Source organism: Cucurbita pepo, chromosome LG13, assembly GCF_002806865.2.
Source record: "Cucurbita pepo subsp. pepo cultivar mu-cu-16 chromosome LG13, ASM280686v2, whole genome shotgun sequence".
Taxonomy (NCBI): domain Eukaryota; kingdom Viridiplantae; phylum Streptophyta; class Magnoliopsida; order Cucurbitales; family Cucurbitaceae; genus Cucurbita; species Cucurbita pepo.
In genome coordinates this window covers 8,273,656-8,297,151 of record NC_036650.1, presented here as the reverse complement: position 1 = coordinate 8,297,151, position 23,496 = coordinate 8,273,656, and the positions used below count along the sequence as shown (strand labels likewise).

General features: G+C 36.1%; 7 protein-coding genes across 13 annotated transcripts in view; 3 read left to right on the top strand and 4 right to left on the bottom strand.

Moving 5' to 3' along the window:
• Positions 1–339: 339 nt before the first annotated feature.
• Positions 340–3,996, bottom strand: LOC111808956 (protein FLX-like 2). 3 transcript variants are annotated; one of them, XM_023695216.1, is made up of 6 exons: positions 3,830–3,994; positions 3,512–3,659; positions 2,847–3,426; positions 2,231–2,376; positions 2,040–2,134; positions 340–952 (listed from the first exon to the last, which is right to left on the bottom strand). In XM_023695216.1, exons 3-6 carry the CDS (start codon positions 3,404–3,406, stop codon positions 584–586), a joined length of 1,170 nt encoding a protein of 389 aa, XP_023550984.1. In that variant the 5' UTR covers positions 3,407–3,426; positions 3,512–3,659; positions 3,830–3,994; the 3' UTR covers positions 340–583. The 3 variants fall into 3 exon arrangements, with proteins under 3 accessions (XP_023550984.1, XP_023550982.1, XP_023550981.1); XM_023695214.1 differs by having other exon boundaries at positions 3,512–3,636; XM_023695213.1 differs by lacking the exon at positions 3,512–3,659 and having other exon boundaries at positions 3,830–3,996.
• A 309-nt stretch (positions 3,997–4,305) lies between these two features.
• Positions 4,306–7,226, bottom strand: LOC111809078 (tryptophan synthase beta chain 2). The gene is made up of 5 exons (XM_023695421.1): positions 7,076–7,226; positions 5,701–6,227; positions 5,011–5,548; positions 4,820–4,918; positions 4,306–4,699 (listed from the first exon to the last, which is right to left on the bottom strand). Exons 1-5 carry the CDS (start codon positions 7,113–7,115, stop codon positions 4,446–4,448), a joined length of 1,458 nt encoding a protein of 485 aa, XP_023551189.1. The 5' UTR covers positions 7,116–7,226; the 3' UTR covers positions 4,306–4,445.
• A 428-nt stretch (positions 7,227–7,654) lies between these two features.
• On the bottom strand, positions 7,655–10,764 carry LOC111809051 (proline dehydrogenase 2, mitochondrial-like). Its single transcript, XM_023695378.1, has 4 exons — positions 10,191–10,764; positions 8,877–9,522; positions 7,959–8,199; positions 7,655–7,879 (listed from the first exon to the last, which is right to left on the bottom strand). The coding sequence occupies exons 1-4, from the start codon at positions 10,740–10,742 to the stop codon at positions 7,822–7,824; spliced, it is 1,497 nt and encodes a 498-aa protein (XP_023551146.1). The 5' UTR covers positions 10,743–10,764; the 3' UTR covers positions 7,655–7,821.
• Positions 10,765–11,869: 1,105 nt separating this feature from the next.
• LOC111809196 (probable inactive ATP-dependent zinc metalloprotease FTSHI 3, chloroplastic) lies at positions 11,870–14,531 on the bottom strand. Its single transcript, XM_023695581.1, has 4 exons — positions 13,244–14,531; positions 12,682–13,005; positions 12,295–12,595; positions 11,870–12,205 (listed from the first exon to the last, which is right to left on the bottom strand). Exons 1-4 carry the CDS (start codon positions 14,291–14,293, stop codon positions 12,006–12,008), a joined length of 1,875 nt encoding a protein of 624 aa, XP_023551349.1. The 5' UTR covers positions 14,294–14,531; the 3' UTR covers positions 11,870–12,005.
• Positions 14,532–16,900: 2,369 nt separating this feature from the next.
• Positions 16,901–17,239, top strand: LOC111809389 (late embryogenesis abundant protein 2-like). The gene is made up of 3 exons (XM_023695841.1): positions 16,901–16,958; positions 17,052–17,140; positions 17,189–17,239. Exons 1-3 carry the CDS (start codon positions 16,901–16,903, stop codon positions 17,237–17,239), a joined length of 198 nt encoding a protein of 65 aa, XP_023551609.1.
• Positions 17,240–18,085: 846 nt separating this feature from the next.
• Positions 18,086–20,407, top strand: LOC111808465 (pentatricopeptide repeat-containing protein At3g02490, mitochondrial-like). The gene has a single exon (XM_023694456.1). The coding sequence runs from the start codon at positions 18,177–18,179 to the stop codon at positions 20,160–20,162; it is 1,986 nt and encodes a 661-aa protein (XP_023550224.1). The 5' UTR covers positions 18,086–18,176; the 3' UTR covers positions 20,163–20,407.
• A 988-nt stretch (positions 20,408–21,395) lies between these two features.
• Positions 21,396–23,496, top strand: part of LOC111808464 (protein NSP-INTERACTING KINASE 1-like) — an 8,005-nt gene continuing 5,904 nt past the window's right edge. For 2 of the 5 annotated variants that reach the window (XM_023694455.1, XM_023694454.1), the window contains exons 1-2: positions 21,398–22,129; positions 22,260–22,379. In XM_023694455.1, coding sequence (XP_023550223.1) covers positions 22,107–22,129; positions 22,260–22,379 — 143 coding nt within the window. In that variant the 5' untranslated portion in view covers positions 21,398–22,106. Of the gene's footprint in view, positions 22,157–22,259; positions 22,380–23,496 lie in introns of all 5 variants that reach the window. The other 3 variants (XM_023694452.1, XM_023694451.1, XM_023694453.1) reach the window with 3 other exon arrangements.

Here is a 23,496-nt window from a genome sequence, read left to right as displayed (position 1 = left end):
TTGTCATGACAGCTAGGTTGCTATATTATATATATATATCATTGATTGGGTTGGTTTTATTTAACTTTTTGGTTCAATAACGTCTCTTCTTTCATTGTCAATAAATTATTCGATCATAGATATCTATCTAACACCTTAAACTTTCATCCGTTCATCGATTAAGTTATACTTTCTTTTAGGATAATATTTATGGAAGTTTCATAAAGTAAACCATCCAACATAACATATCATATCCCACTAATAAAATTCAATAAACAGAAGGGAGAGTGATTAGAAATTGAAATTTAGTTGATTTTCTTAGTTCATCACGTGAAGTTTCATTGATTAGACAGCTGAAAATGATAAATCACTAAACCAGATATGATTTTGACGTTGATTTCAGTAAGGTTCTCCAATGATTTCATTCCAAGTTTGTCAAGTAACTGCATTTGATAATAAACTTACCATCATTGTTGACAGATTGGAGTAGCAATGAAAAAAAAAAAAGGCGTTGCAAATTTGAGGGAATGGCACAACAGATGATGACAACTAAGGCTGATGAGAAAACACTACATAAGATTATCTCTCAAATGGTACCTTTGGCTCATCTCCGGCCAGGGTTTCCTCCGCCACCACGAACAGGCGGTGTTGAAGACCCATACGGAGCGGTGTTTCCAGGCGCAGCATGTCCCCCCACACCTCTGGATTGAGCATCATAGCCAGCTCCTCCCCTAGGTGCATCATAAGTAGGTAGCCCAGGCACATTGTAACCTGGTCCTCTTTGTCCATCGTAACCAGGTCTCTGTGAATCGTAAATGGATCCTCTTGCTCCTTCGTAACCAGATCCTCGTTGGGTACCTCTTGCTGCATCGTAGTTGGGTCGGGTTGCAGTAGAACCAGTTTGAGGTCCTGTGTATGCAGTCGCACCTGCACTGGATGCACCACCTGCAGTAGCAGGCAGCAGGCCACGTCCCTATTGCACATTTTCAACAACAAATAATTAAGAAAAATAAAACGAAAAGTTTAAGGACGTATTACACAATTTTAAAATTTTAGAAACTAAAAAAAAAAAAAAAAAAAAAAAAAAAAAAAAAAAAAAAAAAAAAAAAAAAAAAAAAAAAAAAAAAAAAAAAANCATGATATTAACCATTGAAATGTTGAACTAATATACTCATACATAGAGATAATTTTTTTTATAAAAAAAACATAGCTTGAAAGGGAAATAAAAAGGATGTGCAGAAACACAAGCCCAAATGAAACAGGGCCAAAATTACCAAGGATGCTCCAATGGTTTAGAATCAAAACTAAAGAAGATTTACAAAACAACGTAGTCGTGGATGAACAGTTCTGTTTGATGCAAAACTAAAACCAAAGAGGTACCAAAAGCTAACCTAAATCTTCACGGTAAAGTCGTGTCTTCATAAAATGTGATCCAAATCTTGCGGTTCGAGTCATATGACATGTTCGAACAAAGCATAGGACCCAAAACTATAGAAGAGGAGTCTTAGATACGGTTGAAGGTGTGTTTACACTTCCATGGGCAACTAGCCAGCAGAAGAATTCGGCCTTTCGTGAAATGGAAGAGGAATGAAGCAAGCGAGGGAAAAAGGGAAAAGTATAGATGTGATTGGAGACCCTTTTTGTATGGTTAGCTTTGTGGCTCTTTTTGTTGAGCTGTATTTTGATAGGCCTTTTTGTTTGCTTATTATCCTAAGAGTTTTTCTCAATGAAAACTTGGTTTCTTACTAGAAAAAAAATTAAAAGAGAGAAGAAAGTATAGGTTGGATTAAAACAAGTCTACTCCTCCTAGAGAAGAAAGCTTCGCACCAGAAAGATGAACATTTCTGAACCATCTCAACAAATGGATCCCAAAACCACGGAGACTCCGATCATGACTCAAAGGAAAGCCTAGATAAAACATGGATAGGAAAGAGACCTCAGAGCCCATCAAAAGGTGTTTCTCCTTTTAAATCAAAATAGTAAGAAACATACAAAAAGAGAGTACTACAAATTCAAACATATCAACTCATGAAAACTAGAAAGTGGAATATGTGACTAACCTGGGCAACACCATAGCCGTCTTCATAAGTATTTTGTCCAGCTGGATTCCCAGAAGCTTCTATCTCGTTGTTTTGGGTAGTACCATAAGGCCCACCTACGTGCAGTCGTCAGATATCAGTGGTCGATAAAGGAAAATTCGAGAAGGATAAGATAATCCAACAGAAAGTGAAATAGAGGCAAGCAAGAGTACCATGTCTTCTTTCTAGACTAGCAGTATTAGTCAACTCTGCCCTAAGCTTCTCCAGTTCCCTAGCCATAGTGATATAATTCTTTTCCATCACCTGAAGTGACTCAAGATGATCATTGTATAATTTTTTCTCATAGTCATAGGTCGCCCTGCAAGGTCAATAGCTAGTCATGGCATTTTACAAGCAAGAAACATAACCCCTGAAGCACATTATGATCAAACTCTGGTCCAGTAAAGGATAGACAATGCAGTAAACTTCAAAAAAATGAAGGAAAAACAGGTTCTAGTAGGGCTTTATTTTTCTTTTTATTTTATTGTGTGCGTGTGTGGGTCGTATAAGGAACTTTGTTTCATAGTAATGAACTACAGTAAACTTAGGAACATTACTCACTAGACACCTTGGCTTAACATTTATAAACAGAATACATAAGCCTTTAAGAAATAGTAAACGAAACAAGTCGAGCTAGGGCAGCCTCTATTACCACAAGCTAGAGGCCTAGTTAAAACTGCAAAGAAACTGAATTGAATTCACAGGAGATCCTACACATGAACTAACATACGTAGTTATGTGAAATCCTAAAAAGTCCCTCTAAAGTTAAATGCTATACAGATTACGCACCTACAATGCTGATATTCCTGCCTCAAACTCTCGAGTTCTGACATCAAAACTGGAACCTGCTGCACGTCTCCATGGGCCCTCTGGAGGTCTTGGGTCAAATGTTGCACTCTCGTAATAAGCTCCTGCCTTGCTACAATCAAGTTCTGAGCATCTGATTTTGCTTGCTGCAACTCTAACTTAATTGGCTCAGCAGCTTGTAGTTCTGATTCCATCTTTGCAATCTTATCAGAAAGATTCCTTGCTTGCTGCTCTCTTTCAGATTTCACAGCTCCTATTTGAGCATGAAGAATTTGAAGCTCATGCTGCGCAGCAGCAAGCTCTTGCCTCAATGTTCCATGGGTAGCAGCAAGCCTCTGATTCTCGGTGACGAGTTTCTGCATCTCAACATGTTGCCCAGCTAGCTTCTGTTCCATTACTTCTGGAGGAGGCATCATGTCAAAGGGAGGAAAAGTACCGTGCGGAGGACGTAGCCCATGACCAAATGCTTCTGGATGCAGGACACCAGAACCTGGAAGAGGACGCCTTGCATGTGGAGGCGGAATACGACCTTTACTACCCATTTTCAATAGCCAGAAGTCACCTGCGTAAATCAAAGGAAAACCTTACCACAACTCCATTACTTTAATTGACTAACAACCAACTAAAATCAAAGAACCGGTGCTAACCAAGTAGCAAAAAGCTTGTATACAAATCATGCCACAACGATGCCAAATGCAACACAAACAACAGTCACTTCGTAACCTAAATCTTAATGTGCAGCAACAATACGTCCAAACCCAAAATTGGCACGCTGTAAATGAAGAAAAAACACCTCTTGATGTCGCCAACGAAAGAAATCACATATTCCATCAAATAGTGCCGGAAAAAACTAGAAAACATTAATTGATGCAGGGGAACATGGGCGTTGTAGCCAAAAGAAAACTTTAGGGTTTTCGAGAAATTATAACGAAGATAAACATGACGTTTTTGATAGGTTTCTTTACCTGCAACAATTTGTCGGCACCTGAAACTCGTCGGCCTACCGGAGAATTAAACAAACGGGAAAATGGCCTACCGGAGGAATTTCTTCGCCAATCCCCACTCCACTGTTCAGCAAGAAGAAGAAGACCGGGGACTCGCAATGAGAGCCCCAATTTTAAAATTTTGGGAATTTTTCTTTTAATTTTTTCCCTATAATCTTTATTTTTATCAATTAAGATTAAAAATATCTTATTTTATTTATTTTCAAACTACACTTAATTTTTTTTTTTTTAAAAATAAATTTTAAAGGCTTAATTTTTATCAAATTTAGTTAAACCTACAGACAAAAAAAAAAAAAAAAAAAACAANATTAATTATCGGAATTATACTCATATTAGTTCGAAGGTTTTTACGTGAATATTAATAAGTCCATGAAAGACCTCTCTCGCGTAATTAATTAATGTTATAAAATTATTGAAAATATTTTATTTATATCAAATTCTGATAACACTTACGATACACGCGACCATCTTATTTCTAGAAATCATAAACAAAAACTTCAATCAATTAACAAAATTTGCAACTTAATATATGAAAGATTTCTTGTAATCTCTATGAAAGAAGAAACTAGAGACGACTTCAACCCAACTGAGGAATGGTGGTTAGTGATTCCTTTATCTTCTCCTCTGCAAAAGAAAGATCTGTCATCCCTCCTTGTAGATACTTCTCATAAGCTGCCAAGTCGAAGTGACCGTGCCCGCACATGGCTGTGAGAATAACTTTTGATTCTCCGGTTTCTCGACATCGAAGAGCCTCTCGAATCGTTTCCGCTATGGCGTGTGTTGGCTCCGGTGCTGGTATTAGTCCTTCCGATCGAGCAAATTGTATAGCACCTGCAAACAAACAGAAACTCAGTTGTTGCATTGTTGGTCACTTATGCAGAGCCAAATTTTCAGTAACTGGCTTACTTTCCCGAGCACCTATCGATTAACTTTCGGATAAAATTCGGGTACCTTGAAAGCATTCTGTCTGGGGAAGTGATACAGCTTCCAGAAGACCAAGATTATAGACATGTGATATCAATGGAGCCATACCATGATACCGCAATCCACCTACCAAAAATGAGTAAGCCAAGATGATGATCAAGACAAGAAACAAAGAGTTCAATGCGTCGTATTAGTTTCGATAGCATATTATACATTACCAGCGTGAATGGGGTCGGGAATGAAGTTGTGACCAAGTGTGTGCATCTTCATCAATGGCGTCATCCCGGCTGTATCGCCATAATCATAAGCGTAAACGCCTTTCGTTAATGAAGGACAAGCTGCAGGTTCAACTGCTCGAATAACGGGGCTTATTTTTCCAGCAAGTTTCTCACGGAGGAACGGGAAGCTAAGACCTGCAAAATTCGATCCTCCGCCAGTGCATCCTATGATGACATCTGGGGTCTCACCTAAGGCTTCCATTTGTTTTAGACACTCTTCGCCGATGACGGTTTGGTGAAGCAAAACATGGTTGAGGACACTTCCCAAACAGTACTTGGTATCAGCATTGAGAGCTGCAACCTCCACAGCTTCTGAAATGGCAATTCCCAAACTTCCAGGGCTTGATGGATCAACTTGAAGAAATTTTCTACCTGAATCCGTGACGTTGGACGGAGATGGGTGTACTTTTGCTCCCCAAGTTTCCATCATCATTCGACGATACGGTTTTTGATCATACGACGCACGCACTTGCCACACCTAGTTAAGGAAACAAGATAAACTTCATGTGATATGTTACAGAAGCAACCAAGAAGATGAGTTTTGAACCATTTTTCTAGCATCTTAATTCAACTGTTTCATAAATCACTTCGAGTTTATGCTACATATTGATCACAACAATTGCTTCTTACCTCGCAGCCGATACCGAACAAGCTACAAGCAAAGGCCAAACTACATCCCCATTGCCCAGCCCCGGTTTCTGTAACGACATTCTTGACACCTTCCTGTACATTATACCAAACTTGTGGAACAGCCGAGTTGGGTTTATGTGACCCAGCAGGGCTAACTCCTTCATACTTGTAGTAAATTCTAGCTGGTGTGCCCAGAAGCTTCTCTAACCTCTTAGCTCTAATCAGAGGAGTTGGACGCCAAAGCCCGTAGATATCGACAACTTCGTCGGGGATGTCGATGTACCGCTCAGCACTGGCTTCTTGCTTAATCAATTCATCAGGAAAGAGAGGCGACAAATCTTCAGGTTTGATTGGTTCAAAAGTCTTGGGATGCAATGGAGGAGGAGGTTTTACAGGAAGGTCTGCAACGAGATTGTACCATTGACGCGGGACCTCGACTGCCTTCAAATTAGGATTTGATGCTGCTTTTGTTCTATAACCATTTGAAAACCTCAAATGTCTTGGAATTCTCTCAAGTGAAAGACATCCTGAAAAGGTTTAAATTATCAAAGATGAGAGGAAAGCGGGAAGGGCTGAGAAGCTTAATATAACCATCCAAGCCCACCGCTAGCAGATATTATATTTTTTGGTCTTTCACTTTAAGGGCTTCCCCTCAAGGTTTTAAAACGCGTCTCGTAGCGAGAAGTTTCCACACATGTTTTGTTCCCCTCTCCAACCAATGTGGAATCTCACAATCCACCCCTTTGGAAGGAGCCAACGTCCTCACTGACATACCGTCCGGTGACTGGTTCTTATACTATTTGTAACAATTCAAGCCCACCGCTAGTGGATATTGTCTTTTTTGGACTTTCCCTTCCAGAGCTACCACTCAAGATTTTACCGATGTGAGATCTCGAGACCAAAAACAGGAAAATGCAGTGATTCCAACAGGAAAATAAAAGGAAAAGTGAAATCCAGCAATAATCACACAAAACCAACAAAAAGCTTCCAAAAAACATCACCATTTCAAGCAAAAAAACCCAGACCGATACAGCTTCTCACTCACTCTCTTCCAAAAAGTGCCAGCATCTCAAGCAACAAACCAGACAAACTCCAATTCAACAGTGACAAATCCTGGGATCTTCCAAATAAAAGATCTAGCAAAGTTCCAGCAATTTCATCTCTAAAATGGTAACAAAAACAGACGAATTCGAAGGCAAAAACTCATACAACAACCTCGGTCAAAACTCAACATCACAAACACATACACAAAATCTCCAAACAAAGCATAATCAATATCCACAAGAAGTAAAATGAAAGGGATTCTAGGTTAATTTCATAAGAGCCGAAGTTCCAAACACAAATACAGGAAAGAAAAAGAGGAGAAATTAAGTACCTCCGCCATTGATGCCTGAAGAAATCGATGAAGCGACCATTTTCAAGACAGATCTTCAACCCTTTTCCGCGAAAAACAAAGAAAAGGGAAGCATGATCTGCTACTCGATGACTTCAAGTCAAACAGAGACCCCACGATGCCGGGTTGATCACGATAACTACTATTTTTTATTATTTTTTCTTTAAACAAAATAATAATAATAATAATAAATAAATAAATATATATATATATATATTTAATAACTAGGGTTTTATATTACTTTCTCTGAAAAAAGAAATTAAATTATGATTTGATAATTGTTTTTTATTTTTTAAAACGACTTTAAGCAAATTAATAAATTAATTTTCATTTTAATCATTATCCCGCTGGATTAACTTATTAAATATGATATATATATATATATATATTTATTTATTTTTAAAAAAATTAATAGATAAATTCTATTTTTCTATTAAAAATATAAAATATTAATAAAATACATATTGTTATTTCATATTTTAAGTATATATTTATTTATTTATTAAGTAAATAAATACATATGTACATAAATAAAGAAAATAAAGAAATAAACAAAGTAGGTCGAAGAAATTTATCTCTGTTTTATTATCTGTTTACATGAAGATTTCTGGTTCGGTTTATGAAAAACAAGATTATAAATGATGATCGAGACGATAGCGAGCGGTAAGCTAAATGGCAAAAATTGCTGAAAGGAACTAAATTGCAAATTTTGTAGAATGGAGAATTTGCTAAAAGGCCCTTCTTTCACCCCTCAAGTACTCTTTCATCCTCCTCCGGAGCTCCTTTCTGCAAATATCAAGAAATTAAAAAAAGATGTCAAATTTGCTATCAAGTCCCTCCCTACAAAATATTTATATTTCTATACCTCATAAGCTGTCTGTCCAAATTTGAGGCCGATAAGAGACCTCTATTCTCCTCTGCCCTTCTTAAAAGGTATGGCATTACCATATCCACTGCTCCAAATGGCATGTATTTGCTTACTTGAAACCCTGCGTTTCTTAACCCATAAGACAACGCTTCCGACATTCCATACAATTGAGCAAACTCGAGCTTCTCCTTCAACTTCTCGATCCCTATCTCGTATGCTTTCTTCGCCGCTAATTTTCCTGCAAAATGGTTACCAAACGAGACCCATATTATGAAAAACGTTCTAATGTGGGTATTATATGAGATACCGTTCTGGGTACCTGATTCGACATTGTGGGTATAAAATAGTTATCAAAGGAGATGTAGATTATAAACAACGTTCTAACATGGTTATTACACGAAACATGATTCTGGGTACCCATGTTATTAAATGAGACACGAGTCTGGGTACCCAGAGCTCGATTCTGGATACCCATGTTATTAAACGAGACACGATTTGGGGTATCCAGAGCTCTATTTTGGATACCCATACTATTAAACGAGACACGATTATTGATACCCATGTTATTAAACGAGACACGATTTTGGGTACCCATGTTATTAAATAGGAACGCGATTCTGAGTACCCACGTTATTAAATGAGACATGATTCTGGGTACTCATGTTATTCAACAAGACACGATTTTGGGTTCCCATATTATTAGATGAGACACGATTCTGGATACCCATGTTATGAAACGAGACATGATTCTAAGTACTTATGTTATTAAATGAGACACAATTCTGGGTACTCTCAATGAGACACGGTTTTAGGTTCCCATGTTATTAAACGAGACACGATTTTGGATACCCATGTTATGAAACGAGACATGATTCTAGGTACCTATGTTATTAAATGAGATACGATTTTGGGTACCTGAGTCGACGTTGTGGGTAGCGAGAATAGCTCCGCTCGAGCCTACGGCGATGTTGTCGAGCAAGAACGACGCGCAACTATTATAGCATGCATGTGTGTCATGAATGCTATTGTGAATGGGAGATTCAAATCCAAGAGAAGAAGCGAGCTTGGATTCACTAGACATATAAGCACCTCTCACGAGCTTAATCCCAAGAGGAACTCTCATTTTGTTGGCCTCTTTGGTGACTAACAAAAGCCGATCCTTTGCGTCTTTTAGATAGGCTTGGAGGGTTCCATACACTATCGGGTTATGGTCTTTGTTGTGGATGATGGCGGCGGAGTATGTGAAGTAATCAATGGCGGGTTGAATTTTGGTGTGCTCGGCGTCGATGGCTAAAGGAACGTTGGCATCCACGCAACTTTGGCAGATTTTCATTAGCCTTTGATGGCTTATTTGGAGGCTTTTTTGTTCTTCGTTTGTTAAGGGATTGGGCTGTTGAAGAGTGTGGTAAAGAGGGCTTGATTCAGAGAAAATTGGGAATGTTTTGAGCTTCCATGGAAGATTCAAACATGGGTCCTTTTGTTGCCATCTTAACAAGTCACTCACTCTCTCTAGCAATCTCAATGGGCAAATTGCGCTCACTTTAGCCACCACAAAGCTTGCCTATCAATTGCACGAAACAAAACAAAACCGAACGTTAATTTAGAGAATGATCATGTGTTTATAAGTAAGAAATACATCTTTATCGGTACGAGACCCTTTCGAAAATCCCAAATCAAAACCATAAAACTTATACTCAAAATAGATAATATCATACTAGTGTGGAGAGTATGATTCCTAACATGGTATCAGAGTCATGCCCTTAAGAACAAAGAAATTGCTAGCCTTGAAAGTGTAGGCAAAAGTGACTCGTGTTAATAAAAGGGGTACTTTGTTCCCGGGTTCTAGAGACAAGAGTTGAGCCTCGATTAAGGAAAAGCTGTTCGAGGGCTACATAGACATCAAGGGAGATAGTTCGGAGGATTGTTGGGAGATAGTCCCACGTGGGTTTATAAGTGGTCTCACACATTTTGGCCCAAAACAATGTCATGAATGGTATATTCAAAGTGGACAACATTTTAAAGAGGCCCAATGAACGTATATTCAAAGTGGACAACATTTTAAAGAGGCCCAATGAACGTATATTCAAAGTGGACAACATTTTAAAGAGGTCCGATGGCGTTCATTCAAAGTGGACAACATTTTAAAGAGCCCAAAACAATGTCAGAAAACATATATTCAAAGTAGACAATATTATATCCGTATGAAAAAAAAGATTCTTATGAACTTACAGAGCCAGGTGGGAGAGCTCTAGTGGCCTCAATGGTTCGGAGAAACCCATGAAGATTCCGATCACAGGACTCCTCATCGTTGGCGTATTCAATAGCGTAATCGAGCATGCTTCTCAGCCCGACATCATGCAACCGGCGAACGGTTTTCCCGACAGCCGTGTCGTCCTCACCGGCGCAAAAATGTCGGTAAAAACTATGTCTAACGGTACCAAAAATTACATCACGAGCCAACTCAACATCCATCAATTTAGAGTTCATAACCCACATTCCGACGTCTACGACAGGGCCGACAGCGGCGACATGGAGGCTGGCGGCGGCGTGTAGGACCTCCAACGTTGATAACGACCCAAACAAGGCCTTTGTGTCAGAAAAATCGACGGTGGGTGCCGCCGGAGAGACAGCAAGATTGAGCGGCGGCGGCGGCGGCGTAGAAGCGGCGGAAGTGAAGGCAGCGGCGGAGGAGGATGCGGCGGTGTTCAACAACCGATTGAAAGCGTAAAAAAATACGTTCTTGGGGATCTTTGATTGGGTTGAAAGGATACTTCTGGCCATCAAATTTTTCAAATTTTTTTTTTTTCTTCGTTTCTGATTCTATGAATTTTGCTGCTGACCTGTGCGTTAAATAGAAGAACAGTTTGACAGGTGGACAGATGGTTAAAATCAGCACTACACGTAAGTACACACGCTAATATTCCATTATCTGACGTGGATAAATTAATTAGATACAGTTGTGGATTAGAGGGGTTGCTGACGTCATATTTACGGAAATTAAATAAAAACTTGGATAGAAACAAATCAAAACAATTCTCCTGGACTTCTGTTTTTCCCACGAAATTAGTTAAGGAATCCTTTTGGATTCCGTCGTCATGTCATTAACCGTGTTTTGTGGGTAATTAGTTTCTAATTGTCGGATTAAAATTAGTTAACTGTCTTAATCGTTTTAATTGTTTAAATCGTGTTTTTTTTTTCTTCATGTTTTTTTTAGTTAATTAGTTAAGATTCAAACGGTAGACCTGTTAATGAATTTGTCAACGGCTTAAACAAGTCAAATTGTTTCTACTTCTTCTCTCTTTTTTTCTTTTTTATTATATATATATATATATATATATATATATTTTTTTTTTTTNTTTCAGGTAGAAAATTCGGACATCTGACGTTTAAATCCGGATTCAATAAAAAAAATATTTATGTTTTTGTTCAATAATATGGAATATAGATTTAAATTCTTTTGTTCGACTTTTTGGGTTCGTTGGACCGTCGGCGAGATTTGACTTTCCCAACCGAACATTGTTTGTGCAGAATTCAAGCTTGTTCGGCCACACGCGTTGTTTGTGCATGGATGTTCAATCGTTGCAACACAACAATGTTGCATTTATTGTCATATTCGTTCTCAACAACATGACTCGTGCATGTTGATGTCGCCTCATGTCTTAGGACACATCGGCCATCTTTGCTTACTTAGATACATTCGTTGGAAACGAACCCAGGTGTTGATTATCTAATCAGGACATCCCAAACATCCATCCATTCGAGTTCACTCGAGCATCAGACTCTATCGTAAATTTTAATGAATAAAACTATCTCGATTAGGGTTTTTTTTTTTTTTTTTTCGATTTATGAGCACATGCAAACTAGCCATAGGGTTGAAATTTCGAATTCTAAACCTAGTGAAAAAAATAAAAAATTATCAAGTAATGAAATTTCTATTCGAGATGTAGCATGTCTGCGAGGGACGTTCCCGATCGATTCAGCCTAAACCCGAAACGCTATGAATCAAGAAAGTTATGTACAAGGCAAATGATATCAATATGTCAATCAACTCAAAGTTTGATAGCCCAATGGCCCTTGGGATCCATCCATTTTTGTGTCATTTCTTCCCATTAGAGCTGTCATCCATGGAAACAATCTTTCAAGTTCGGTGTTTATTGTATTAGATCTCAGTTTCTTGTTGTTGATCCCAAATTTCGATCTTTCGATAGCTTCCATAAAATCTTCCCTCGATAGCGTTTCGCCACCTGCGAAAAAGAAAAGAAAGAACGGATAATTCCTTACAAGGGTGATGGTGCGAGTCGAAAAATGGAGTTAAGTTAGTAAAACGACTGACCTCTGCGAGCAGCGAGAAGTGCTGCTTCGTTCACAATGTTTGCAAGATCAGCACCCACGTAACCAGGTGTGAGTGATGCAACTAGACTGCAGATTAAGTTCGGGTTTTCCTCGAGTGGGACGTCTCGTAAGTGTACTGCCAAGATTTTTCTCCTTCCTTCTTCATCGGGCTGTCCTACGAGAACTTTTCTTGAGAATCTACCTGGCCTACAAAGGGCGGGATCCAATGCTTCGGGTCTGTTAGTCGCTGCTATAACGATCACTTTTGTGTCCGACTCAAATCCATCCATTTCGGTCAACAACTATGGTAATTAGAAAGGAGGAGAGTTGGATCATACAGACATTATACAGAAAAGAGTAGAGGTAAGTACGTTCTAATCGAGATTACCTGGTTTAATGTTTGGTCACGTTCGTCATTGAAACTTCTACCTCGTTTCCCTCCAACCGCATCAAGTTCATCGATGAACACGATTGATGGTGCACATTTTCTTGCTACACTAAAAAGGTCTCTGATACGTGCTGCCCCTCTTCCCACAAACATTTCAACAAATTCACTGGCTGATACACTGAAAAACGGAACCCCTGCTTCTCCAGCCACCGCTCGTGCAAGGAGCGTTTTCCCCGTTCCAGGAGGACCTACTAACAGGACACCTTTTGGAAGCTTTGCTCCTAGTTTTTGGTAGCTAATAGCTCCTTGAAGACATGATACTACCTATGATCATTAATTTTGTCAACAGAGACAAAGAAACCATCTAAACATTTACCTCGATTTCTATTTTAGTTCCTAAACTTTCTATTATAACGAAACAACCTCTCATCATTGACTAATGTCGAAATCATCTTGCAGTCAGTAGGATTCATTACGAACTTCGATGGAAAACAAGTCAAAATTCAAGAACTAGAACAAGATCATATAACATCTAGTACCATCGAATTTTTAAATAGCTTACCTCCATGAGCTCGACTTTAGCACCATCAACGCCTTCCACGTCTTCGAATCCAACCATGGGACTGTTAGGTTGGCGCTTTCTCGCAGTTGTGTTCGATGCAGAGAGTTGACGATAAAGAAGCCACATGAGAGGAATTAAAGGAATCCATAGAGATATGATCGTTATCAACGTAGTTCTCATCGACATCAGAACCGATTGAGGTGCTGAACTATAAGTAGTTCCCTTTTCTCTCATCAAACCAAGCAAAAACTTCTCATCATGGTCTACTTTCCTCGTCGAAAATTTCCACTCCGGAATCGCAACTTTGCTTCTCCTAGAAAATTTTGTCAATAAATTCGACTTTGGGGCTTGCACAGCTCTGGAATCATCATTCATTCCCTTATCACTTCCATTAGAACTATCTACTACTAATGGTTTACTATCTAAACCTTCGATCGACTCCGTAAAACTTCGATTAAAATAGATACGACGCGACCCCTCCTCGAGTAAAACTTTGGTGACAGTTCCATTCTGAAGGCTGGTAATGAAATCTGAATATGGAACATTCTTAGAAGGTGGGACTGCAGTTACTTTCAGAAACAAATAGCACAGCCCCAAAACAATACAAACTGAAGCAGAAAGGCTCACCTTCCTAACATTCTTCCTAATAAATGTTCTTACATTGTTCATAGCTGATCGAACAGAAACTGTTCTTAATCTTTTGGATAACAATCTCAACCTCGGGCGTAATCTTAAACCAAACTTTCTTCTCAAATTGTTGTTCCTTTTACTACTGCCCAGAGGAGGCATTTTATCATTCATCATATGCTCAAGTTTACTGTTACAAGAAAATCGCCATTGCCCATTGCTTATTACCCTAAATTGACAATTACAGAGCAACTGGCATCGAAGATCTAAGTATGTAGAAGGCAAAGCCATGGGAGGAAGAGTAACAGAGCTACAAGAGAAGTTTCTATACCTCCATAGATGCTTGTTGCTGTTGATATGAGCTCCGAAGCTTCCTGGAGGCAGAGAGTAGCGATTATTACAAACAATCGAGAGACCCGCCATGGAAATCCGACCTGGGTTATTGAGCTAACTAAAATGGGAGGCGAATTGAACAAGAGGGAAGAAAGATGAAAAGGGTATCTGAGAAATGTTGAAAGGGAGTGGAATTTGAAGGGTTTGGATGATTAAGATTGTCATGGCATGGAGAAAGTTGCAGAGATTTTAGGTTTTAGATTAAGAAGATGAACATGGGTTTGGCGTATGTGGCTCAGAAGGCGCAAACGATTTTGCAACGTTGCGGCAAAAATTGTAAAATGAATGAAGGGGAAAATCAACGTTTTCAATTTTAATTTTTTTTTTTTTTAATTTAAATTTTAATATTTCAAGGAAAAAATAAATTTTAGATACTGAGAGAGTATTCCAGAAAAAAAAAATTAATTAATAAATAAAAATTTACTAAATAGATTGAAGGAAACGAGCTATAACAATTCTGAGATCCAAGGTCGGTTAGAGAGAAAAACCGAGTATTCTTTGTACGTTTGTGAAAACCTCTCATAACAGACACGTTTTAAAATTGAGGCTGACGGCGATATGTAGCGGGCCAAAACGGACAATATATGGTACGATGGACAAAATGGATTGTGAGATTTCACGTTGAGAAACAAAGAAACATTTCTTATAAGAGTGTGGAAATACGTACCGTGAGGCTGGCTGACGACAATATGTAACGGGATAACCGGCCATGTTCATATACCAATAGTAAAAAAAAAAAAAAATTAAATAATTGAACCCTTAACTTATATAGTTTAACCCATGTCATTGAGAAAAAAAAAAATAAAAAAAATAAAAAAAATAAAAAAAACTTTTTAAGTTTTGAATAATTATGGTAAATTATCATCTACATTTACTTATTTATTAAATTTACAGTTTAATTGTATTATGAATAAACAGTCATTATTGAAATAAAAGTCTCTTAAAGAGGGGTGAATTTTGAATATTTTTCAAAAATAAAACCGAGTCAATGGGCCCCAATATATAATACTTTGTGACGTGTCATTTCTAAACAAATCACAAACTGCCACGTGGCATTACACTACGAGTTTTTTTACAACAAATGATGGTTAAAGTTGTAACGCACCCCACCGCTAGCATATATTGTCTTATTTGGACTTTCCCTTAAGGCTTTAAAACGCGTCTATTGTCTTATTTGGACTTTCCCTTAAGGCTTTAAAACGCGTAAAGAAGGTTTCTACACCCTTATTAATGGTGGTTCGTTCTCCTCTCCAACCAATATGGGACATCACAATCCACTCCCTTCGAGGCCAGCGTTCTCAACAAAATGATGCAAGAAGCAAAGAGACGGTGCAAGAAGCAGGCCAACAAATGATGGCCAAGGCTCAGGGAGCTATCGAGGCTATCAAGGACACCACCGGCCTCAACAAATGAACCCTTTTCATTTCCTCTAATAATACACAACTTTTTCCCTCTCATGTTCTTTAAAGTCTCATCTCTTTGGCCTTCGACGAAGCTAACCAAGCTTCGTTCTTTTGATGTATTAGTTCTCCCTCATTATATTTAATTATATTAATGAGATTTTAATTTTTTTGATTCTTTGATTTTTTTTCTTTTAATTTATTGGATACTTTATATATTAATCCAAATTAAAAAATTATAAAAGAGAGACATTTAATTTTTAGTAAAATTTCATTTATTTATTGGTTTTTAGGGAAATATTATTTAAAATAACCAATATTAATTTTAATTTATATTGCAAAAAAAATGCGTATAGTTTGTAATCATTATTAAAAAAAAATACTTCTGTTAAATAATTTATTTACTAACATTATAAATTTTTTATTCACTATTCTACAGAAGGTTAAAACTGTAATTTAAACTTGGAAATTAGTATTTATTAAGATTTTTTTATTAAAGAATGTTATTACAAATTTAGTAGATTTATATATTATCAATTTATGTTGAATTTATAAATTTTTAATTATTGTATAATATATTTTAATTTAATTTAATGTTTAATATTTATTTAATATTTTCTTTTCAAATTCTAACAAATTAGATACTATTTAATTATTTATATTAGTTTTCTCATAATTTATTTATAACCGTTTTTTTTTTCATGAGAATAATTTTTATTAATAAAAATAAAATTTAAAACCCGTTTTCAAAATTGGTTTTTAAAATTTGCCTTCAAAACTTAAAATTTAAAAAATAAATTGACTAAACTTTAAAATTAACGAAAAATAAATAAAAATGGATAATAAATAAAGTCCCTTTATTTTATTTGAGTTAAAATATTCTTTGTCGACCAAAAACACACAGAATGACAGAAATATCCCCAATAACATAAACTATTACCATAATGCCATTCTGACTCATTCCCAAAAAAAAACAGCGGTAAAAAAAAAACTAATCTATCATTGCATCAACTGAACACCTTCTCCTGGTCAAATGGGCCTCATATATGAACAACTCCAATGAAAATTAGACACGTGGAGCTATGATTCAATTATCGTATTACACGTGTCACAAACTAATTTAACCTAACCCACTGTATAAATCAACGAACTGGAGCCATATTCACTCATGTGGTTTTCAAATTCTCATTTTTTTTTTCTTTGGGTGTTTTTGAATCTCTATCAATAAAGAATTGAAATGGTAGATAACTCGAGCCGGATGAGCTACCGTGCCGGAGAGGCGAAGGGTCAAACCCAGATTTTTTATTCATTGACGTCTTCATTTGAATCACATTTTATTTCGTTTTTAGCTATTGATAATATATCATGTTAATTTGTATCCTTAATGTAGGAGAAGGTGAGCAATATGATCGACAAGGCAAGCGATGCAGCCCAAACAGCTAAAGAGTCGGTACAAGAGACGGGCCAACAAATGAAGGCTAAGGCGCTAAAAGAGTCGGTATAAGAGACGGGCCAACAAATGAAGGCTAAGGCACAAGGAACTGCAGATGCTATTAAGGATGCCGTGAACAAATGATATCATCTATCATTCATATTTTTTCATTAATTTTATTTAATGCTATTTTCTAGAGCTTTTCTAATAATAAACGATTATTTGGTTAATTTAAAGGATTTGTGTAATAATTAAAATAATTATTTTAAAAAGTGATTAGAAATAGAGAAAATTACAACAAAATAAATATAATATTTTAGAATTATATAACAATAATAAATTTTATAAAATTGATTATATATAGTTTGATAGTCGCGTAAAAATTGATTATATAAATGATTTCAACCATATATTAAGATAAATAAAATAAATAATCACAAATGTGCCTTCTATAATTTTTTAAACTTTTAATTTAGAAATTAAAATAATTTAAAAGAATATTAATAGAATATATGTATAGAAAAGATTAATATAAAAGAATTAAAGGGTGCTTGATTTTTAAATAATAATTTTTAATATAATTTCAATATTGTGATTTTTAGTTAATATAAAAAATTAATTAAAAAAAATACCAAATGATATTTTATAATATCAATAATTTTATAAGGTAAAAGTATTTTAAAAAAATTAAAATTTAATTGACTAATTGAATGAGTAATGAGGTATATTAATATTTAAAATTTAACTAAATAATAAAAAAAAAATCTAAAAAAAAATTGTAAAAATGTAATTTTTAAAATTTAAGGACTAAGAAATTATCTTTCATAACTAATCAACAAATTAAAGATCAAATTAAAAATTATTATCTTTATAATTTATAATTTTTTAAAATTGTACAAAAAAAAAAAAGTTTTGATTTTTTATTCCGATAAATTCGATTTTCGTGTCAACCATTATTTATTTATTTATTTATTTTTAAGACTTAAAACATATCTTCTCTAAAACCCTACTTCTACCAGTGTCTCTCTGCGTTTCACTTAGCTTCGCCCTTGCTTCCGATTCTGTGCCCTAAAGCCGCAATATGAGATATTCATGGCGACTGCTACGTTTGCGAGCTCATTTTCGCTCTCAGCTTCGGATTTCATCCAACGCCTCACATTTTCAGGTACATTCCGATCCCAATCTGCAATCACTTCGCTTTCTATCTTCACTACTTCCTAAGCATCCCGTTCACGGCACGGCGTCGCCGCCCATCTCCGATTCTCAATTCACGAGTATCGTGAAATCTAGGTACGGCATTCCTCGAACGTTCTCCTCCGAATCGGTGATTGAACAGAAGGAGTCTGATCACGCTGTTGTGTTTGATATTTTCTCTAAATCTCGGGATGTGGATGAAATTAGGAAGGATTTAGAGTCGAATGGTATTGTTATTAGTCATGATTTGGTGTTGGAGGTTTTGGGGAAGCTCGAATCGAACCCTGATAGTGCTATCAGGTTTTTCAATTGGGTTTCGGGGGATTATGGCGAGAAACTTAGCTCCAAGTCGTATAACTTGATGCTGGGAATCCTAGGTGTTAATGACCATGTTAAGGAGTTTTGGGATTTAAACTGCGATATGAAGAAAAAGGGCTATGGGATATCTAAAACTGTACGGGATAAGGTATTGGAGAAGTTTGAGAAGGATGGATTGGAGAGTGAAGCTGAGAAGTTGAGAGACGTGTTTGCATCGGGATCCACTGACAAGTCTCCGGAGAAGATTGGTTCAATTGTCTGCAAACTTGTCAGGAACAATGTGTGGGGAGATGATGTTGAGCAGCAACTGCGTGATATGAATGTTTCGTTTTCAAGTGATATGGTTAAGATGATATTGGAGAACCTTTGCACAGATCCGGCAAAAGCATTTATATTTTTCCGATGGATTGGTGAGAGTGGGATGTTTAAGCATGATGAGCAAACTTATAATGCCATGGCCAGGGTGTTAGGAAGGGAAGATTCTATAGATAGATTCTGGAAAGTAGTCGATGAAATGAGGAGCCATGGTTACGAAATGGAGGTAGAGACATTTGCCAAGGTGTTGGGACGATTTTGTAAAAGAAGAATGATTGAGGAAGCTGTAAATTTGTATGTGTTTGCAATGGCAGGAGGTAATAAGCCTTCGGTGGATTGTCTTACTTTTCTGTTAAAGAAAATAGCAGTTAGTAAGCACTTAGATCTAGATCTATTCTCAAGGACATTGAAGGTATTTACAGAGACAGGTAATGTGTTGACAGATTCAATGGTTTCTGCAGTTCTCAAGTCTCTGTCTACTGTTGGTAGGATTGGAGAGTACACTGAGGTTTTAAATGTAATGAAAGAGTATGGATATGAATTTAGTGGTAGTTTGAAGAGAAAGGTAGCATATCGACTCGGTAGGACTGGAAAAAGTGATGAAGCTAATGATTTCATGAATGGCTTAGAAGCTTCTGGATGTAATCCAGACAACAAGACTTGGGCATCTCTGATTGAAGGGCTTTGTGCTGCTGGAGATCTTGCTATGGCCTCTGATTGCATCCACAAAATGGTTGAAAAAGGAGACGTCTCTTCTGCTGGATATGCTTTGGATTTAATAGTAAATGCTTACTGTCAAAGGAGACGTGAAACTGATGCTAGCCATCTTCTCTCTGATCTTGTTGATGGAAAGCAGCTAAAGCCATGGCATTCTACATACAAAGCATTGATCAACAAGCTACTGCAACGAGGGGAATTCAAAGAAGCTTTGAAATTGTTGGGGATGATGAGAAATCATGAATTCCCACCATTTATTGAACCATTTATCTCTTACGTATCGAAGTCTGGAACTGCTGATGATGCCATTGGTTTCCTAAAGGCAATGACATCAAAGAGATTTCCTTCTACGTCAGTGTTTCTCCATTTGTTTGAAGCGTTTTTCCAAGCTGGAAGGCACGGAGATGCTCAAGACTTTCTTTCAAAATGCCCCAGTGACATTCGTAACCATGCTGATGTTTTGAATCTTTTTTATTCCATGAAGCCTGTAGAAGATGCTGCTTCCCCAAATCTGGCTTCTTAGAATCGCATAATGTCTCCCTACGATGTAGTTTATGAGGTTTCATGTGTTATTTGATCAATCAAAAGGTTTTGTTTCAAATATTTCATCTGTTTCTCAAAATTTGTTGACCCATTGGAGCTTGATTCGATTAACTTCTTTGTGGTGAATAAAAGTCAAGGAAACAAGTTTCCTGTGATCAAGGAAGCTCCAGTTTTATACAACTTCCTGTCTTATTTATGTAATGTAGGGTCTCTCATTTGTAGCCTCCTTTAAAGTTGTGTTTTTATGTAGTTAATAAATCGTTATCAAATTACTAAATGTTCTAAATTGAGTATGAGTTACTTTGTTGGCAAAACCAGCTTTTTAGTATTCTTTTAAACCAATTAACTTTTAAAAACTTATTTTAGTAACTTTTTTTCAACATCTCTTCATGAGATGCAGAGAGGATTTGTTGCAAAATTATAGTGGGAAAAACGTCGATGAAGTGATTGATTCTTGACCCCTAGTACATGTTCCTATTTGAGTTTTATGTAGAAAATAGGAAACTTCCAGAAAAGCTGAAAGTTCAGGCCGTCATCTCCAAGGTGTTGCTCTTAAAGCTTCTTGGGGGCCAAGAACATCAAAAATTCTATAGGTGGTACTGTATAAGAGGCTTATTGTATGGTAAAGCCCTCAACTCTGCTTATCTTGGACTCTAGACTAAGCTGCACATTTCTGCAAGCATTCTGCCTTGTTTACTTTATTGTAACCATTTTTGTTCATGCAGAAACTTTCTCACTCCTGGTGTTAAAGGTTCTCATTGCTAAACGAGTGAAAAAGGTAGCGTGTGTTCTCACCCATAATGAACTTGGTTTGAGTTGTTCATTCTTAGTGTTTTATGGAAGACAACTGATTTGGTTACATTCAAAACATTTGTTAGCACTACATCTTGTCTTTCTTAATACCCCCACCTCGCCTACCTGACTCATAATGTGCTTAATCGTGTTGAGCTTATCAATTTTTCATAATGATGTTCTTTCCTTCTATTAGTTATGAAAATTTGGTGGATCTGTGTATTAATGTAACCAATGCCAATCATGTTTAGCTGCCTTGAGTTTTCTTTCTTTAATATATTTGAAAAGTGATACAAATGCCTATCTTTGGTCTAAAGTAAAGCAATGGATTCTAGCTTGTCATAGCAGCAAAGGTGGTAAAAGAAGATGTTGATTATACGCATTATAACGCATAGCATGAAACATCAAATGCCCCATCAATTTGTTTAGCTAACATAAAGCTACCTAGTCTTATTAGCAGTCACTTTTGACAAACAATCTAGCTTTCTTAAAAGCTATACATGTTGTTGGTCTCCAGAATGTGTTCGAAGTCTTAAAAGTTCAAAACTCTTGCAAATTTGATAATTGCTCAAATATTTGTCTTAGTTATATACTTTCATGCAGGTTTTCTTGTACCATGGGATTAAATATAAATGGTAGGTGGGAGATTTAGCCATCAATATTTGAAATGGTAATGGGTACCTTATCTACTAAGTTATGTTTGGATTGACTGTAATAGATATTTTATTTCACTAATGCGGTCATTTTCTACTTATCTATTGATGCGTTATGGGTTCGTTATTGGGTTTTCAAATTAAAAGTAGAAAGACAGTGCAAGATTAGTCATGTATCATTCTTTTTGTTTGATATCATAGTTCTGATTGCTGATACTTGGTTTTTTCTCCCCATGTTGAATCGAATAATAATTCTTTTGGCAAGCTAAGACAAACTTTGCCACACAGGTTGATTAGGACATGTCCATGAGCAAAACGATATGAGTGAGACTAAACGAGCCAAGAGGGTTTGTATCACTTTGCTGTGCGTTCATGACCAGGTTGGAAAATAGAAGAGGAGAAAAAAAGAAAAGAAAAGAAAAGAAAAGAAGAAAGAAAGTGTCTTCATTTGTGTTGGAGCCTTTGGATTGTCATCTTCAATGGCTGTGATGTTGATCAGAATGTAGGCAGCAAACAAAAGACAACTTAGGTTCTTACAGACAGTGTGACAAACTTGTCATCATTTTTGTATGATTAGTAGCCATTGCTTCCCCCACTTGCTGCTTATCCATTTCTCACTACATTTATTGCAGAAACCAGCAATGGAGGTGGTGCTGTTGGGGGACCAAGTTTGCAATATCTTTAGCCATTTCATCAGGCCTTCAAGTTTTCATTGGGAGGATTATTATGCTGTCTCGACAAAAAGAAAAAAGGTTGGATTTCCCTACCATTATCTTAGTTTTGATCTCTGCTGATTACTTCTTTTTGCTTAATATTGGATTAGAAATTTGATTAATGAAGAAATTAAGATGGTGTATGATTTGATATTGTCCAAGCCAAAATTTTTGAACTTTAGGGGACAGATTAGGAGGTTTAAAAGTTTTTTATTTTTATTTTTAATATATATATATATACTTTTTTTTTTTTAAATAATAAAATAAAAAGTCCTACAATTTGTCTCACCTTTGAACATTATTGATTACATTTTTTAATTACAATTATGTGGATCATTAATACAACTATAATTTGAGGAAGTAAACAGATCTGTTTCAAAACAGAGTTTCCATTTTGAGCTATCATATATATATATATATATATAATAAATACCTATTTAGAAATTTTTTTGGACTAACCTGAAATTTAAGGTTTGTCGGATTGGCTACCCGAATAAACCAAATCTTCACAGCCTAACTCTCTATTTTTGCTCTCTATTTTTAGGTTAGGTCAAGTTAAGTAGTCGAGTTGTTCATTTTTTTTTATTATTATTTTAAAAACTCTTACTTATTCACAAAATAATATTCATAATTAACTCTGGGTTACCCTTTGAAATTTGTGCTAGGAAATCCAAAGGTATGAAATCCAAAATAATTTCAAATAATTTGTAAAAAGAGCATCCCAAAACCATATCCAAAATTTGGTTTGAAAATTGTAATGTTTTTGGGAGGCAAATTATCCCAACAAAGGGGGTCTTGATTGATTAAACTTTTTTATTTTTATTTTATTTTTAAATAGAAAAGTGAATGGACCAAATTAACTCGTGAAAAATGCAATTAAAATTTGGTGAGTCTCTAATAGAGAAAATGGGACACTTGTTCCCTTATATATCCCTTTTTCCTAAGCAAATACTGTTTTGTTGGTCATTATTTATTATTATTTTAATTCTGGATGGAGTATTTTTGAAACAAAATATTAACGATTTTCATCTAAAATTAATTGTAAGGATATATATTTTTTTTTAAAAGTATATGGGTATAATTGGAATTGTAAAAAAAAAAAAAAAAAAAAAAAAAAAAAAAAAAAAAAAAAAAAAAAAAAAAAAAAAAAAAAAAA